Below are 18867 nucleotides of genomic sequence, written 5' to 3' on the forward strand. Positions count from 1 at the left end.
GTTTGTACGTTTCACCAACGTAATTGCTCCCCATCATCGATTGAGCACTGAGCGGTGTGCATCTCAGGTGGCAGCCCGGAGCCAGTGGTGTAAATTCCACATTCCCTTGGTGGGGCCCAGTCTATTCATAGAACAGCCACTGTTGACTGCCGCATCTTTTTTCAACTACGGGATGATGATGATGAGCTTAGGCGGCCCCCCAATAAGGATCTCAACTCGTGGCGCTCAAAGCACAGCACCAACCGGCCATGCTTATAAAAGCGTGTGTATGTTGAACTTCTTTCGTACCATACGTAGCCAACCGCGCTAATTGGAGGCGCGTGGGAAGGACGACAAGCGAAACACAAAAAGCGGTTCTGAAGAAGTGAGTTTTCAATCGAGGTGATCTAAACGTGCATAGGCTCCAGTGTGGCTTCCCAATATCGGAAGGAAGAGGGGTTCCAGGCATCTGCAGAAGTGCACCTGGAAGGGCGCGGTGGCAGTGAACGGCTTCGTTCGATGGCAGAGCCCAAAGCAGCTGTCGCTGCGAGGATGACCTTAGCTCACATAGTGGGTTTGTGCTCATTGACGAGATCAGCAAGGTAATCCAACTGGAAGCGACTAAATCCTAAATAAAATCCTTCTTGTCCAGACAACCCCACGCCCGTGTTATGGTCCCACCGTCGCAGAAGTGGGTGGACGTCCACTCTGGAACGAACCATTGCGTGCGAGGGGTGGGTGGACGTCGACACCAGGGAATCTGTGCCGGAGCTCAAGTTGTGGCCCACACTTCACTGGGACCTTAGCCCAGATCTGGGAAGCAAAGGCAGAAAGAAAGAAAAAAAACCTCACAAACCTGCTTTGTGCAACTTTAAAGGGCTATTTATACCACCGGGGTAACATATGGAGCACAGGCAGTGTTGTTCTTGCAGTTACTTGGCCCGCCAGTAGCTGATAATTGGTAATTCAAACAAGGCCCACGTACAAAAGGACCATTGTTTAATACTTGTGCTCATGAGTTGCATGGGTCTGTGTGTGCGTGTCCATGTATGTACTGTAGTTAAGGAGCGGTAGTGTAGTAGCGGTTAGCGCGCTGCACTACGAACCAGGCGACCCGAGGTCGATTCCCGCTCACGGCTATCACCGGTGACGATTATCAGAACTGGTCCTGGGCCTCACCTAGGTCCACTCAGCCTCAAATGAGTACCTGGTACAGTGTGCAAACATTGCCTCTGGAGAGACAAAGGTGGCCAGGCGTGGTGTTGGTCACCCATCCCCTTGTGTGCCGTGCTCACTAACAGCACTTGCCCTAACAGTCTGTCAAGGCTATACGGGGTATCTTTGTAGTTGTTAGCACGCAGCCTCTACAAACCCGGCTACCTCAGCCCACCTGAGTTCGATTCCCGCTCACGACCAAAAATCTGTGAGGAATATTTGAACTGGTCATGGACCTCCCCTGTATCGACTCAACCTGAAATGAGTACCAGGTGTGGTGTGTAAGTGGCACTATGGAGACAGCTGTGGGTGGTGCTGACCACACGATCACTGTTTAGGCCTTCATAAGTGCTCTCTAATAGCACTCGGCCCATCAGTCTGTTATGTCTTACCCTTAAGACACACGCGCACATGTACTTGTGTGCGCACGCGTGTGTGTGCATGGTGGCACAGCGGGGAGCGCAGGTGTTGCACCTGCTAGTCATCTCGGTCCATTAACTCGCATTTTGTGATTTGGTTTGAAAACCGTTAACTTTCTATAAATCTGTATTTATTTGCATAATTACAAAATCTAATTTTGCATTACGAAAAAAAAACATCCCCGTAGTGCACAGTCTACGGCAAGACTCGCACGAAGCAGCACCGCTGTCTAAACAGGGCCGCTGTATAAACTGTGGCCGCTGTCTTTGACCGTAACCAGACTCCCTTTGTTATCGAAGTCATTTGGCACGAGCACAAAGCCCCGCGGCCTATTTTTAGTGGCACGCGGCCTGCGCTATCAGGTGGCTGTCCTGTACGGCGCACCGCCTGACCCGGGCGGTCCAGCGAGCGCGCCGTGAGCAGGCGACGTGACACCGTCCAGAAAAGCGCGGAGTTTATCACGGGCGCGCGGACCTGCCTGTGTCCGTCACATCATCAATCCGTCATTCGGTCCGTCCGTCCATCATTCTGCCGGCCCGTCCATCGGGGACGATTGTGCAGATGATTGTGATGGCAGCGCTTGCTTACGTGCGTGGACACGGCACAGCCCTTTTTTGAATCCGCCGCCGTTTGAGGGCCTCCCCATGCGGTACGGGGTCCTGGGAAGTTTTGTTGACCGTACTTCTCCGTGCCGGTCAGTGCGGGTTGCTGCAGCGTAGACGGGGGAGCGGAGAAGTACAACGGTGGAATTGGTTGCACTGGCCTCTGCTGCCCAGCTGATGGCTTCGCAACCGATGACAACCTCTCGTGCGTGGCCGTGACCGCCCATCTGACCACAGTGCAGGCCCAACCCTGCCTGCCGCGTTTCCTGAGATCTGATGAAATCGAGGTGCATTCCGGGCGATTTGCTCCGGCTCAGGGTGATTCACTGTCGCCGGAGGCCACTCGGTTTATAATTGCACGTGCATACGGACGCTCATGCGCAGCGACAGCAAGCCCCTGTTATTTTCAGGTAGAGGAGCAGACGTTTTGACTTGTGGCATTTTTTCCAGGCTGGGTAGACTGCGGGAGGCCACCTGAAGTGCTGGCAGGAAGCCAGAATACAGACCCAGGTGTTCGAGCTTAACCGACTGAGATGACGGGCAGATGCACCACCTGCACCCTTCCAATATGCCACCTTGCTATGCTTTAGCCACCTGGCACTCTGCCATTTTTGTGAGCATCGCTCGTCTTCCTGCAGTTTTTGTTTTTATGTGAGCGCAAGCTGCCTATAACTGCCCAGTACCGTCCTTCACAAGTCCCCGCCGCGGATGTAAATCTTGACACCGCTGGTTCCAGTCATTAAGTTTGCTCAGCTCCAAGTCCTCCTGCAACACATACCACTCTTATCTCTTTATCCAACGTTTGCGATGCTTATTTAGCCCCCTCTATCTGGCCAGACACACAAGTGTTTGTTGAGCATTCATTAGTTTGGATTGCAGGCTACATGACCCAGCCAATGCATCCTAGCCTGATGGGACAATGTTTAGATATTTGAAGGATCTGTGAGATTTCTCGTACAGTTCAGCCCAGTTAAACCCAGGATTCCGGTGGTCAAGCCAGATAACTGCGGCAGGAGCAGCGGAGTGTATCGTCGCTGTGATGTCTCCTTTGTGCTTGTGGATCGGGGCATTGTGTCGTTATACGTTGCACGTCTGTTCTGGATGACCACAGTCACGTACTGGAGAGTTTTACATTTTCCATTTGTGCATGTAAATATATGTATGTTGAACTTCTTTCGAATGGTACATAACCAACCATGCTAATCAGAGGTGTATCAGGCATCCGCATCTGCCATGGTTTGCACGGATGCGGTTTATGTTGGACCACGAGCTTCGTGGTCCACCATAAGATCGACAGAAGTCAACAACCACACAAAGGGGGGTAAATCTTGACTTAAAGCTTTCGTGACTGCAGGAATTCATATTCTTGGGTCTTTGAGTAAAGTCACGTAGGTAGGTGCAAAGAAAATCATCAAAAATAACAAAAAACTACGACCTTTCGATCGCAACGCATGCGGTCGTTTTCCTGAAGACGACCGCTTGCGTTGCGATCGAAACGTCGTAGTTTTCTGTTATTTTTTATTATTTTCTTTGAACCTATCTACGTGACTTTACCGAAAGACCCAAGAATACACACAAAGGGGTGTTGCTGTTTAGTTTTTAACGACCAGGCTGAGACCCATCGCTCGAGAAACCTCCCCCCCGGGGGGGTCAGCTCAGTGTCTCTGACCCCGTGAGCCACGTGGCCAACCTCGCCGCCTCCCTCGATGGCGACGTCCTAACGGAGCGAGCCGCTGTCACCCCCCCTCCCCCGCCTCCCGACCGCAGGCAGCTGTACTGGCAGGAGGGCGAGCGTGGCAAGAAGCTCAAGTGCACGGGGCCGCAGTACGTGGACTACGTCATGTGCTACGTGCAGCGCCTCGTCACCGACGAAAAGATCTTCCCGACCAAATACGGTGAGACGCGCGTCGATCGTCGCGATTTTTCCCTTTCCCCGTTTGGCCTGGGTTTCCCACCGTAGCCGTCAATTCGACGGGGGGAAGTGATCGGCGTAGGCGTATTTCGCCTCCGGCTGCGCCGATGAAAATTCCGTGTGTGTGTGTCCCCCCCCCATCCCTTGGCTTTGTGAAGTTCGCTCGTTGCCAAAAAGTCGCGGTGTCCCCACCACGCGCGTCCGGTGGGCACTGCGGCGGCGCTTACATCCATTGCAGGCCTAAGGCAGTGGTGGAAATGTCGCTCTCTACAGGTTGGGGGCTATTCACTAGAACAACTTGCCACAAGGTGGTACTTATTTTACTCGACCCAGAGGGGATGATGGGGCCGAGTTGGCTGACCCCCTGACCGGGATTTGAACTCGCGCACTTTATATTGCTAGTCGGGAAGTTCGAAAACGCGGCGGCAACCGGCCTGAAGGCGTTCGTCGACAAGTAAAGGATAAACCTACCGAATCGCCGAGTAGCCAGTGAAGTCGACGACTCACTGACTAACCAATTGGACGGGGGTGGCGGCGTTGGCCCGAGTGGCAGCGCGTTCGCGGGGTTGTCGCAGAGGTTTCGTTGCTCGAGCCCAGCGGCCGTCCTGGTTAATCCCGCGGACCCGTTCACCAGAGATACGTGGCGACTGCTTCACAGCGGACGGTGACGTTGCCGTGTCGCCGTCCGAAACGGGTAGGCCCGTCACGGTCCTAATCTTGGCAGATTCGAAAATAACTCTCGGCTTTCGCCAATTGTGTCAGACTGCATGGCAACATCGCCACCCCCTAACCGGCCCTGCTGTGAAACCACTGCAGACTCGCCCTGCCTGCGAAAACACAGCGCCTTTGCCATCATCACCAAGCTGCTATAACAGTGGCGCGGCCACCGAACGTACCAACGATTCGATTCTAATCGATTACTCCCTCCCGTCCCCCGCCCGCCCCCCCCCTCGTCCGCCCCCCACCTAATGCACCCGGCAGGCCGCGACTTCCCCAACTTCTTCAACTCGTACGTGCAGAAGATCTTCCGCTACCTGTTCCACGTGCTCGCCCACGTGTACTGGGTTCACTTCCGCGAGACGGTGGCGCTGGACGTGCACTCGCACCTCAACAGCCTCTACGCGCACCTCCTCACCTTCTGCGTGGAGTTCTCGCTGCTGCCGCCCGAGGAGCTGGCGCTCATGGCCGAGCTGAACGATGCGCTGCTGCCGGGGCCGCGTGCCCAGATCTCGCGCCGACGCTGACGCCGATAGCGACCGTGCGCGCGCGCGCGTCTGTCCGTTCGTGTTACGTTTTTTGCCCCGGCAGGGGAATCCAAACGGGACTGAAATCGTCTTGGCGATAGAATTGCGCGATGAGGAAGCTGACGTAAGTGAAGACGCAAGACGTAGGGAATAAAGATGGCCCCGTGTTTTTTTTTTTTGGAAGATGTTGTTGGTGGTGGATGGCGCCTGCTACTGCTGCTGCTGCTGCACTATTGTCGATTGAGGAAGTTTCATGGGATTTTAGCAGAATTCAGACGCACCGGTTCATCACGGTCATCGTCGCCATCATCATTATCGGCGTTAACGCAAAAGCCGTCTCGAGGATGTTACGGTGACTCGAAACGGACTTCTTCTCGTCTTGCTGTTTTGGGCACGTGCTGCCTTTTTATCTTTTTTTTTACTCTACAAGACAAAAAACATCAGTACAATTACTCGCTTTTCAGTGTATGGAACACGGGAGACGACTCCGAAAAGAAATCTGCTCCAGATTTGTTTCTGTCATTGCAAAATATGCAGCACAATTAAGGCTGGGGTGTTTTTTTTTTATATATTATTATCATAATAAAAATGCTTTTTTTTTCAACCTTGCAAAAAAAATCGTAACATGAGCAAAATCTTGGGTCTCCCGAGATGAGCTGTTATGCTTACTGTCATTTTTACCTCCTCAACGAAAAGGTCAATTGATAGTTGCGTACGCGTGTGTGTATGCGCGTGTGTGTGTGTTTATATGCGGTATATGTGTTCGTTCATTACTTCTTGGGGACCGGTGCTGCTTTCCCACTGTGGCCTTTGCTCGTTGCGCGACCTTGAAGCGGTCCAGTTCCGTGGGTAGTATATTGAGGAAAGTGACGAGCATGCTGTGTGCGAGTCGATTGGTGGTGTATTTGTGAGCGTTTAAACCTCTGCTGGTGGAACTAATTTAAACATTAAGGCACCTTTTAAAAAAAAGAAAAGCAAAATATTTCCTGCAATTTTTTTTTTTGTGAAGCTGCTGCAAGGGTTAGCCATTCGAAATGGAAATAAAGTAATGTTGATATGCAATAGCTTTTTTTTATTAATGTCAGTGGATTTCGTTGTGAGTTAATATTTACTTGAGAGGTATAGCCTGTATGTAATGTACATTTCTGTGGTGGTGTTTGCATACAAGTGGGCTGTCTTTAAATGTGTACAACATTCATTTAACAACAGCAGCAATGTTTTTTTTTTACTTCAGCTCATTATGTTAATCATGTATATTCAAATGTCAACGATGTTGTTAAACATTCTAAATTAGTTATCCACGAACGAGGCACCATGTTAGTTAGGTTTAATTTGGTTTGATAGTCGTCAGCATTCGCAAACTTTCTTAATTGTCTCTAAAGCAAGCATACTGTATTATCGTGCAGGAGTTACAATGTGTCGGGTTTTTCTGCGCCTTGTGCAGATGTCACCTATATTTAAAGCGGTGTTCAGAGCCCCATTGAGAACACAAGGAGACGTCGGTGAAATGGATTTGTTTCAAGAAGACCTTTTTTTGTAATTAAATTGGGGATTATGGAAGTGCCTTTTGCATCTTGAGTGTCGCATCTACTATGCAATTTTAAATGTTATTTAAGTAAAGTTCCCTGCTCAGTCAAGCATTGGGGGGTTTGCATTCAACACTCATCTCCATTGGTGGCCCGGAGCCATCGCTGGAAATTCCACATTATTCTCATTACGGGGGGGGGGGGGGGCAATTTGCAATGGATATGAATGTCCTTTAGCAAAATGTTGACGTTGGATACCCTTTAAAAACAGATGGTGTCATCGAGCTCAGTAGATGCATTTCACTTATACTACCCATATGTTGGAAAATGTTTAAATAGCTCAGATTAAAGGTTGGCACATTAATCATTTTAAATATCCATCCACAAAACTCATGTTCCGAATTTGGTCCTCGTTGTGATATTTGGCCATTGCCTACAATTCCAAGAGGTGACTACTCCAACTCTGCAACGACCTACTTGCCGTACTTCCTCGTGCATGTCCCTTAGGAAGTGGATGCCCCATGAATATCACCGGTGGCGCTCAGCGCTTCAGAGTGATCCACCTGCCCCACCACTCCCAAGCTGCTTGGCCAGGCAGCTCTATCATTGGCACCACACTATCAGTGGAGTGCATTAAACACATTTTATTTGAATGTTGTAAAATCCTGCAGGATCGTACGGGATGTTGTGAAGTCTATTACCGTATTCTCCGGAGTATAAGACACTCTGGAATAAAGTGATCTCAATCTGGTTGGCTACGTATGGCGGGAAGTGCTTCGTATAGTCCACAGAATACGCTAATATATTATGTAAGGTGGGTAGCCCATGCTTTGACATTGCCTATCAGGGTTGAGTCGCTTTGTTCCGTGTACGACGGTGCTTCGGTCGCGCCGCATGTTTTCGTAGAAAAATAGAACAGCAGCAGTGCTGCTTGCAGTCGTCGTTGATAATCGCTGTGCTGTCACTTGTTGCAGTGTGTGCACGGTCATTTGCTGAGCGGGCGTTATGAGCCTCATTCGCGTGCGAAGTCATCACGGATATTCAACCCCACCTCCGACCCCCACGGTGTTGTATGCAGTAACTTATGTGTGTGTGTGACTTAACGTTCCGCTTCTTCGACGGATTGTCTCACCTTCGGGGGTGGGGGTCACGGTTCGAATCAAGGTTAGACTGCTTTCTTTTCTTGTTCGTGACGGTCACATTTCCATAGAATCGACGCAGGAAAATAACATCGGATCCTGAACGTGCATGGTTCGTGCACGTATGTACGTGCGTGTCTGTCGTGGGTGTAAGATTCGGGTTTGAATCGATGGTGAATCGTTGCGTACCGAGTAATTCTAAAACAGAGAAACCCCCCTCTGATTCTGCATTCAATTCCTACTGGACGTTGTATGCCGTTTTTACGAAAGCCTTGCATTAACAATAATAATATATAATGTGACAGGTATTTTTTTTATGTTTTGCCAAAGGAGAATATGGGATCATTTTATACATTGTCAATAGTCGGTCTTATTTTTAATGGGTGGTTGTTGGTTATATTTTTTATGTTGTTTTGGGTGGGAAAAAAATCAAAAATGTATGACTTAAGAAAGCATAATCGTTTAAACCGCTACGCAAGTGCAGAAGCAAATGCTGAATGCAGTCGCGCGGCATTCGGTTCGTGTGAACCCAGTTCCCAGGATCTGCGTTCGTCAGGGGCAGTATATTTTAAGCGGACATTTGTACACCCAGACCAACGGTTTGCCTTGCAACTTGAAAAGAGTAGTGCCTCACTTTGTCACAAGACTCGTCCGATACAATCTGCAACTGTTCTTGGCATTAAACAAAATGAATTGCCTTTCCCGGTTAATAACAAAGTTGGCCCTTTTTCTATATATTGCTGCAATTTTTAGCATGTGCACAAACATTTAAAGTGTCATTTTTAGAAACGTATTTATCCACGTAAGGAATATTCTTTTAGTCGCTAATATAAGCAAACGCTATGTAATCGTATCTCTGGTAGATTTTTTTTTATTTATGTGCATCAATCCATAGCCGCATTTGAAAATGTCAGGTTTAAAAAACAAAAACAGTAGGACAGACAATATAATTGTATGCAAATGAGCAGGACAGCGGTAAGGAGTAGTAAAATGTAAACAGTGCATTTCAAAGGCTACGTCTTTTTCACACAGTGACCTTGCGTCTACTAGAGCTGGGCTTTACGATGATTGACGTGATCGATTGATCTATCGGTTCGTTTTCTCGACTAATTGGGAAAACACGAAAATAGTTGGTAACATCTAAGTTTTCCCCCCGCCTGTTCCCCACCTGTCAGCAGCTGATGGGCGAGGCTTGGTGACGTCATGGCCAGTGGCGTGACGTCACCAAGTGCCCTGTGGTGGTAGGGGTGGGGGGTTTCCCACCTTCGATGGAGGGGGTGGGAAGCCGAATGGGTGGGGTGGGGCAACCACCAAAGAGTGGTCGATTTGCGATCCCCAGACCTCATCGCTTCATTGGCCCAGTTCTTGGCTTGCGTCGCTGACATTAGCTCCCAAAATCACAGGTCAAAGGGCACGCCGTGGTCGCGTCACTTAGAATGGCTCGAGGGCCCCCGTGCGTCGTGGTGATGCCGCTCGTCGTCGTTATTCATTCTGCACGTACTCGGCGTTTCGAGTAATTCTGTCCGTCGTTTTTATCTATTTTCGATTTTTTGTTTTTATCTATTTTCGATTTTTTGTTTTTATCTCTTATAAAATGTTTTTGTTTGTTTTGCGCTCTGAGGTGTGTGTGCATGGCAGCTAGCTGTGTCATGCGTGGAAACGGATCAATAAAAATTCAATGCGCTCACCTTGCAGTGCGTGGCTTGCGTTTGTCGGAGAACGTCTCCTCGAGAGGCAGAAGATCATCCCCCACGCTCCGTGCGCGAATTGAGCGTCGTTTGTGAAGAGGAGACGAGCTGGTTAAGATGGATCTTTATTTTCAACGCCAACTCACACCACACTTTCACTCGTCATCAAAAACCGACCTCGGAACTCTCCAACTCCGCTCACTTTAATGTACAGCCCTTTTATAATCATTCGTTTTCCTGCCCTTTTATAATAATTATAATTTTTCTTGCACCAATTCGATCAGTGTCCTCCACTCAATCGTCGGATTGCGTGTCGTGCACGGCAGTGCTCCCGTGACCCCTGACCCTTAACCCGTGTTTGCGTGTGAAGATGTCCGGAACATCCTCTACATTTGTATTTTGAAAAAAAAACTGGTCATTTGGTGATGTTTGCTTCCGCATTGGCAGCGGTGAACACGCGAGCTTGACAACGAAATTCGGTCCGTTCGTCGATAACAACACTGTGGGGGGCGAATAGGTGATGTTTCAAGCAATGGCCATTCGTATCGTAGCACCTACCTACATCTATGAAGAAGAGCCATTGCACGAAAGGTCACCTGTTATGTAAAAACAAAAATCTGTTTTAACAGATTTTAATACAGTTGCAATGTCGCAAATTTCGACTCGGCGACAACTAAGGTAAAGGCGGCTATGTGACCAGGTCGGATGTGCAACCAGCCCTCGAGCATGCCAGTTGCACCGTGGTACACATTCAGCACTTTGTGTGGCTGGTTATTTGGTCAGGGTAGATGTGTAGTAGTCAGATATGCTGCGTTGTACTGTAACTTTTTACGGTGACTCGGTTGTCTGTGACTCAGTCCAACAATAATAGGACCTTTATTGTTTTCAATTATGTCGTCTTTTATTATTGTTATGTCCCCAGTGTGCTTTGAGTTCATATTAATCTTCCTCATATTTATAATATGTAGTCGTAGGAGCTGGGATGTGCAACGCTCAGCCGAATAACTTTTTTTCGGTTGTGCAGATCGATCCGATAAAAAAATCACTCCGCTCGGGATTAAACCACGAGTGGCTGACGCCCAGACTTTCAACGCAGGATCGACTTCAGAGCTCTGACGCATCCATTATGAGCCTCCTTGGGTCACCCGGCCACCTCCGATAAAAACATTTCTTAATAGAGTCGACACGAAAAGTCACAATGACTTGGCCATAACAGCGATAGCATTGTCATGAAAAAAAATATGGTATCGGATTATCCTCATCTAAGTTGATACGTTGGGGTGATTGTAAGAACGTGTAATGTCTTGCGCTGTGCGATCTCATGATAACTGCACCTAGGTCAGTTCAGCCTGAAATGGAACCCAATATTCACTGTGGTGAGAGGTAATTCATTCCTAAGAGCAGCACTGGGAATGGTGACGGCCTGGCGAAGACGACCGTGGTCACAGTTTTACCATCGACGTTTACCAAGAAACATCCACCACCAACATTCACTACCAACATGAGCCCAGTGCACCAACAAAAACATGGCCCCATTCTTACTCAAACGACCACTGGGCATTGCTCACTTATATCGGGGCCGTCCTAATCTACTGTGATGAAAACACGTCCATCCATAATGTCCACAGCATATGACGATAGCAAATAATGTATCATCATCAGACATGATCTTTCCACTGCTGGATGAAAGCCTCCCCAATCCACCACCATCTGAAACTGAACTATTTTATTTTACCACGTAAGGCCCACTGAGGTTTATAGTTATTTTTCAGAAGCGACCTATCACAAATAATAGCTTAACGAAACGGTTCCTCATGTCGAAATGTGTCTCAACCAAATACACTAAACGCATGATTCGAAATGTGGAGGGGAAAACAAGACAACAATCAACGTGCAAACTCCATATGTACAGGCGCCAGGGTCGGGATCAACAACAACATCCTCCATTCGCCACTAAGTGGCCGTGACGTCACCACGACGCTTGTGCCAGGCCATGTGCACATTGTGGCTACATGAAGTGTCGAACTTCTGCTGGCAGGAGGTCACGTGGCAGACCCAGCAGGTGCCACGGGTCGACTGAGATGACTGGCTGATGCACCACCTGTGCTCCCTACTGTGCCAACTTGCTGTGCTTTAGTCACCCGGCGCTCCGCTCGTTGTTGTGAGCGTCGCTCCTCCGCCCTCCGTTGTTGCTGGAGGGCGACTGCCTCCAACTGCCCAGCAGCGTCCTTCACGAGCCTCCTCCACTGAGGCCGATCTTGACACCGCAGGTACCAGTCATCGGCAAGTCCACTCAGCTCCACGTCCTCCTGTACCACATCACTCCATCTCTTCTCTAGCCGGTGGTCATGGGTCCGGGATCGGACCGATGACCTCCTGCATACCAGGCGAGGGAGTTAACATCTCGCCACAGCGGCGCCCCATCTCAATCTCTCGATGCAACGATCCGTCTGAGCTCGTGCATACGAGCCGATCGCATCGCTCCCATATTCACGGCGGTCGTCCTCTTGGGCTGGAGAGAGGGCTCACGTTACCTGCGAAGAAGGATCAAGTGGGCTGAGGATGGTAGTCCTCTTAAGCGTACTCTTCCGTTCGGGAATGTGGACATTACACATAGCTATGGCGGGGAAAAGTCTATCCATAGGACAACCACTGTGGACTTCCTCACAAAGCGGTACTCATTTTAATGTACCTGTTGAGTCAACACTCCAGTGTTTGTAATGACAGCACTGTGTATAATACTGTCCAAAGAAAACTCTTCATGGGGATTTGAACTCGAAATCAATCTGCAATGCTATTGTGGTCGGAAGCAGTCATGCCCAATCTTGCGTTCGTCTGTGCTCCCTACCACACCTACCTACAGACCATATATTTTAAATAAGCGTACATTTTTCCCTACAATAATCTACATATTTACATACGTTACTGAGAAGTATAAACTAATTTAAGGCTTACTACATGTTAAAGTTGCATTAATATGTAATTAACAAATTAGATGTTTTAATTCACAATTAACAAACTTAATAACGAAGACTTAATCGTGTAGATATATTATACCGGTACCCAATATACTTTAGACTTGCGCAGTGATGATGATTGAATAACGATATTCATGATGATGGGGCACAGACAGTGCAGTAGTAACGACGTTATCAGCACAGGGGGTGCGGCAATCGGTTCGGTGGGGCCCCCCAATATTTGATTTGTCTCGCACGGTGTCACCCAGTGGCTCGAATATATCGCGGCTCCCCTGGCCCAATCGTATCGTTACGCTCACGGTCTCGAACATTTGGCGCTGTAAGGGGAGCTCCGTCTTCGCAAAATGCAGCAAACTGCAGCTCCGTAGTGTGGTGGTTGTCGAGTAGGGCCTCAACTCGTAGCTTTGGCTACCGGGAGGGCAGGGAGGTGGAGGGGGCAAGGGACCCCCTGCCCCCACGCTAGTTACGCGACTGGCCACGGAATTTGCCAGCGCACTCACGCAGAGCAAACAGTGATTAGTAACCCCGCGTGACCACGCTCTGCGTGACGAGCGGAGTTCTGTACATTTGTCACATCTGGATTTGTCACGCGTATCCCTCGGGCGTGCGTGCATCACAGGCCCTGCAGAAATGCAAACTGCGGCTTTAGATTTGCTCACAAAGGGTCAAACAAATACCTCTTGCAAAAAACACCCTAATCAGCATACCGGTCAGGCAGCCAAGCATGCAAACCTGCACCGCATCCTGTTGTTTAAAAAAAAAGTATATTCTATCGATCAAAGTGCTTCCTTGCTCGAGCAAATTTTGGATAAGGCAGTTCTAGTTTAGATTTGTACACGACTAAATAATTTCTAAGATATTCTCACTGGGAACTGAAAATCGGTGAAGAAACCAGTTGGACCCGGTTTCTCGCACGAGTCCACCATGTGCACGGTGGAAGATCAAATTTGGAGAAAGTAAAAAATATATATATTTTGTTTTTACCCTTTTATCTGGCAACAAAACTGACACCTTTTTTACAAGGAGTCATGTTTGCATTGACCACAATACCTGCAGTCGGAATGCAAACAAAAAACATAACTCTGATAATGTATGCACTGTCCTTGAAATTGATTGGTCCACACCCGAGACAGCTTTCCTTAGAGCCTCGTCTCACATGGTGTTGGACCAGATGACGCCAAAAGGCGCACAACTCAAAGACAATGCACCATCAGAGTATGAGAGCTCGGGGTAAGAATTTACACCATTGGAACCTCAGTTTTGTTGCCAGATAAAAGAGTAAAAAAACTATTATCATATTTTGCTACTGGCAAATGAGGTTCCAATGGTATATATATATTTAGTTTAGGCTATTCCATCAACAGCAAGCAAATGGTCATCTTCCTCATCGCCAGCGACGATCGATGCACTTCCTCCTGGATGAGGACGGCCCTCCCCAAGCCGCCACCGAAAGCTGTCATCGTCTTTCACGATCCTGCGATGACGACAACATTCGCCCAGCTGATTTCATCGCTCCATCTCCACTCGGGCTCGTTGTCAGATGTCAACAATTGTTTAGCGATCTTGCGAGCTTTGTTTCGCTTGATGATGCTCTGGTTACGATGGGGCACAGATTTGCACACCGATGGTGATGATGATTTGCGAGACAACTTGGCACACTTAATCGTGAACTAATTATTTCCACGTGACCTGTAGTTTATTTTTAACCGACAAACAGCGTGGAAACACCACCCAGAGACAAAGATCCCCCGTATAGCCTTTAACAGACTGTTGGGGCAAGTGCTGTTAACGAGCACCTTTGAAGACCGACACTTAACACGAGGGGGTGGGTGGCCAGCATCACGCCCGTCCGCCTTTATCTCCCTCACTCATTTGAGGTTGTGTCGACCTAGGGGACGCGCAGGACCGGTTCAGAAAATAATCGTAACTAGTATTGGCTGTGAGCGGGAATCAAACTCTGGTCGTGGGGTTCGTAGCGCAGCGCGCTAACCGCTGCACCACCGCTCCCCACGTAAGAGAGAAACACAGCCACATGATCCGCACAAACAAACGCGTCACGACTGAACGCTCAATTTATGCGTTGTCAAGGCTCGCACAGACGCGGATGGGACACTAGATAAGGGTTTGCGAGCTGAGAGTTAAACCCACGAAGGTGAATCGTGTTTGAGAAACCCAGACTTGATCGAGGAAGTGCTGAATATGTCGACGGACATTAACTCTGAAATGTCTCTCAAAGTCATGAATTAAGAAATGGCCCCAAAATAAAAAAAAACAGCAAAAAATTGTATCACAGCAAAGAAAAATGTTTGGGATGTTTGGCCAATTTTTATGAATTTTTGATAAGTGAGAGGAAACCAAGCACCTGTAAAAAAAACTCATCACGCATACGAGGGGATAACACTCTAAGCTCTGTACAGATAGATTCAAGAATCCACTGATATATTGTCATCTCCTGGCCACCTCGCAGCTGAGGCCTGCAGCGCCTGGCATTCCAATGCAATCTCCCGGCCAAGTACTCACCAGGCGAAAATCAGCGTAGCTATAGAAACCTGTTGAGATCGGGCACATTCAGTCGTTTGATCTGTACTGTATTATCAAATGTCAAGAGGTTTATTCATATTGTAACGCAGGGTTTACACGAGTAAATAAGATAATCCACACCGTGAATTGAATACGTGAACTGGCTCAAACGGGTGGCTCAATAGTTGCAGCACTTGACTCACAAGCCGGAGGGTTCCAATTCCCAGTCGAAGGTCAACTCAGCCTTTTATGGCCCCACGGTCGATCTGCGATTATAAAGATCAGTACCATCTTGTGGGAAGGCAAGCATAGGTCGATGGGCGTAGATTGCCACCACTGGGATCACGGCTGCAAACGAAGATCGAGAAGGGGGAGAGACGCGTTGCCTCGAAGCGTGGAAATCCATGCGGCCTTAACCGTGCTTGCTCTGTGAATATTCATCCAGATTTAAGAATCAAAGTGCGTTTAGAGTATTTGGCTGCTATGAATTTCCACACGATAAGCCACTTCGTTGAGCTATCATTTGTGATAGCCAGGTCGCTTCTGAAAAATCGCTACATAGCTCAGTGGGCCTTACCTGACAAAATGTAATTAGATTACATCAGCATCACGTGGAGACTGTTTTGTCAAACAGTCTCCACGTTTCGCCAGGTGAGTCCAGTGTCTCTTGGCCGACTGGACGGTGCCGTGCGATGGAGACGGTCGAAGGTTGTTTCCATTGCCCGAAATAAACACAAAGAGAGAGGTGGGGGGGAGGTGCTTTGAAACGAGTAATAAGCACCAGACGTCGTTCACGTTGCGTGGCGCCACGGGGTTGGTGTGCGGGGTGGAGAGCGCATGGTTGGGTTGTAATCTGCTGCCCTCTGTTGCCCATGCAGCAACATCGTGACGCCAAAGCGTCTCCTCGCTCAATTGTCAACGAGTCGTTTCGTTTTAAAGAAGCACACGAGGGACCATTCGGCCGGGTGAAAAATCGCCACGAATATCACGGCACGAGGGAGGCCCTCGCCCAGGAGTGGCTCGACAAGAGGGCTCTACACAGTGGCGTAACCACGTAATCAGCTCAGGGGGTGCGGCAATCGATCACGTTGGGGCCACAATTTGTCTCGCACGGTGACACCGAGGCTAAAAATCGCGGCTCATCTTGCCTATAATTAATCAAATATTTTAATGAAAATTCATTTTAAGCGCATTTAAAATACGTGTTTATTCTTTAAGCTGTTGAAAACATCTCACGGTGGTTGTCTCGGAGGCCTCAACTCGTAGCTTTGGCCACCAGGGGGGGCAAGGCACCCCCCCTACCTGACCCCACGCTAGTTACGCTGCTGGCTCTAGATCTACAAGAGAGCCAGCCCATTGATACTCAAAGACTCCTCTGTTGAGACCAGGGATACAAATACACAGGAAATGAAAGGAAAGTGCAAAACAAACAAATAATGTAAAAACAATGCAAAACTATGATGGCATTGGCAGCCCTGAGCAAGAAGTGGAGATTCCACATTCCCAGATGAGCACTGTTGACTTCCCACAAAGTGGTACAGTACTTGCATTCGTGCCCCCGAAGAGAATGAAGGGGCTGAGCCGAAGCCGAGAATCGAATCAGTGGGGGACCATGTGCTTTGATGGGGGCCCCAGTGCAATTAATTAAATGGGGCCCCGATCCAATTAGCACCTGGCACCTGGGCCCTGGCGTATTTTCACCGCTTACACACTTGATATCCCACGCCACCAGCTCGAATTCACAGCCTTTCCGATTGTGAGTCAAGCGCTTTGCCGCAATGCCACCGGCCTGGGTTACACGATGAGGAATTTGGCGCGTAATGCAACGCGGCCAATCATAAATCAAATGAAAGATGTTAAAACCACTCGTTGAGTTGCATGGGAGCCATGCATGCACAGTATTTCACCCAGCCTCACCGAGCCGCAAAACAAAGTATTTTTTAAAATTATTTTTCAAGTGGCTCGTTCGTATGTATGTCTGTGTGTTGAACTTCGTTTGCACCGTACGTAGCCAACCGTGCTTATCGGAGGTTCGTCACTGGAACCTGCGGCTCTGGGGCCGCATGCGGTGACTCTTTAAGGGTTGTTTCGTGGCGTTATTTATGAAGGACACATGTCTCTTCTTGTTTTTGGTTTGCCGACCCCCTGGTTTAAGCGATTCCTATTTTTTTTTTACTCGTGTGGAGGAAGCAAGATTGATAGAGCAGGGTTAAGCTACACGCGTGAGCAAAGAACACGTGTAAAGATCCACACACATAGCTGCCTACTTGCTCTGGAGGGCAGTGTCACCCACATGATCTCAACATGATCCACCAACCCTTGATCCAAGTCACTAAGAGATCGGTCGACCTGGTAAGCCAAACTGCAGTGTTTAATGTAAAATAATAAATATAGCCAGCACTTTTATCAATACACTGCTGGATCAAAGCTTCGCCACACCTTTTACTCACGTGGGAAGCTTGACCATACTTCACCACGCTGGTCAGTGCGTATCAGTGAAGGGGTTGCCCAGGACCCATTTAGAAATAAATCGCCTCTGGTGTTAGTTGTGTGCCGAATGTGCAAACCACTGTGCCACCCCACTATAAACTACAGTGTCGTACACAGGGTATGTACAGCATTTGCATTTGTAGCGTGTTCTAATGTGTTTCCTGCTGGACATCTGTGAAAAAGAGGTGCATAGATCATCGGATTCCTCCAGTCTAAATAACGATTGTGATAATGTGACGTTTAACACGTAGGCTTTCGCGACCAATATCCGATTGTAAGTGTTGTGGCTTTGCTCGCAAACACACCGGTGTGCTGTACTAGTAACGAATTGGCATGTTCTGTTTACTAACAACCCTTACTAATTGGCTGTGTCGGGTGAAGCGGGTTTAACGACACATTTATATATTTACGTGATCTAACCCAAAACATATGGGTATAATCTAATGTACAGGAATATTAAAGGTCATCTGTTGTGTTAATTGTCTCCTCAAGGTGGCGCAGTTTCCAAACGATTTGGAAAGACATTTATTTTTTGTAGAATATTTTTTTCATGAAGTTGCTCTTTGCCAACAACGCCTTCGAATCCAGCGGTATCTGGGCAACAGGCCTGGCTCTGCTGGCGAGAGCCAGGAAGTCAAAAATAAACAGGGGTTGGTCTTCTTAAAGATACTCTGCTGAATTAACTTGCGTCCAGAAGACACATCGACTGATTGACCAAAATACATATACATGAGTGGGAACACATACACGGCTATTTAGCTCTTTATACTGATAAGAACCTCCTGGTTACACCAAGCCCACAGGGGATTATTGTATTCGTCCGTTCGTCGTGCATCCAAAATGGGAGCGGTGGGGCTGGGTGGGGAGAGGCTGGGTGGGGAGGGTGGGGAGGGGCTGGGTGGGGAGGGAGGGTGGGGCTGGGTGGGGGGTGGGAGGGGTGGGGCTGGGTGGGGAGGGTAGGGTGTTGAGGGGCTTGGTGGAGAGGGTGGGGAGGGGCTGGGTGGGGAGGGGAGGGTGGGGAGGGGCTGGGTGGGGAGGGTGGGGCTGGGTGAGGGGTGGGCTGGGTGGGGAGGGGCTGGGTGGGGTGGGGCTGGGTGGGGAGGGGCTGGTCACCCCGTGGTGCCCTTATAAAACTCAACGTTTAACCTACTCAC

At 48.8% G+C, this 18867-nt stretch overlaps 1 protein-coding gene across 2 annotated transcripts in view; it reads left to right on the forward strand.

The window, feature by feature from the left end:
- LOC144936481 (MOB kinase activator 2-like) overlaps positions 1-9333 on the forward strand; it is a 77738-nt gene extending 68405 nt beyond the window's left edge. For both annotated transcript variants that reach the window (XM_078863573.1, XM_078863574.1), the window contains exons 4-5: positions 3984-4111; positions 5110-9333. In XM_078863573.1, coding sequence (XP_078719699.1) covers positions 3984-4111; positions 5110-5372 — 391 coding nt within the window. In that variant the 3' untranslated portion in view covers positions 5373-9333. The remainder of the gene's footprint in view (positions 1-3983; positions 4112-5109) is intronic.
- The last annotated feature ends 9534 nt before the right edge of the window (positions 9334-18867 follow it).

This window comes from Lampetra fluviatilis, chromosome 16 (genome assembly GCF_964198595.1).
Source record: "Lampetra fluviatilis chromosome 16, kcLamFluv1.1, whole genome shotgun sequence".
Taxonomy (NCBI): Eukaryota; Metazoa; Chordata; class Hyperoartia; order Petromyzontiformes; family Petromyzontidae; genus Lampetra; species Lampetra fluviatilis.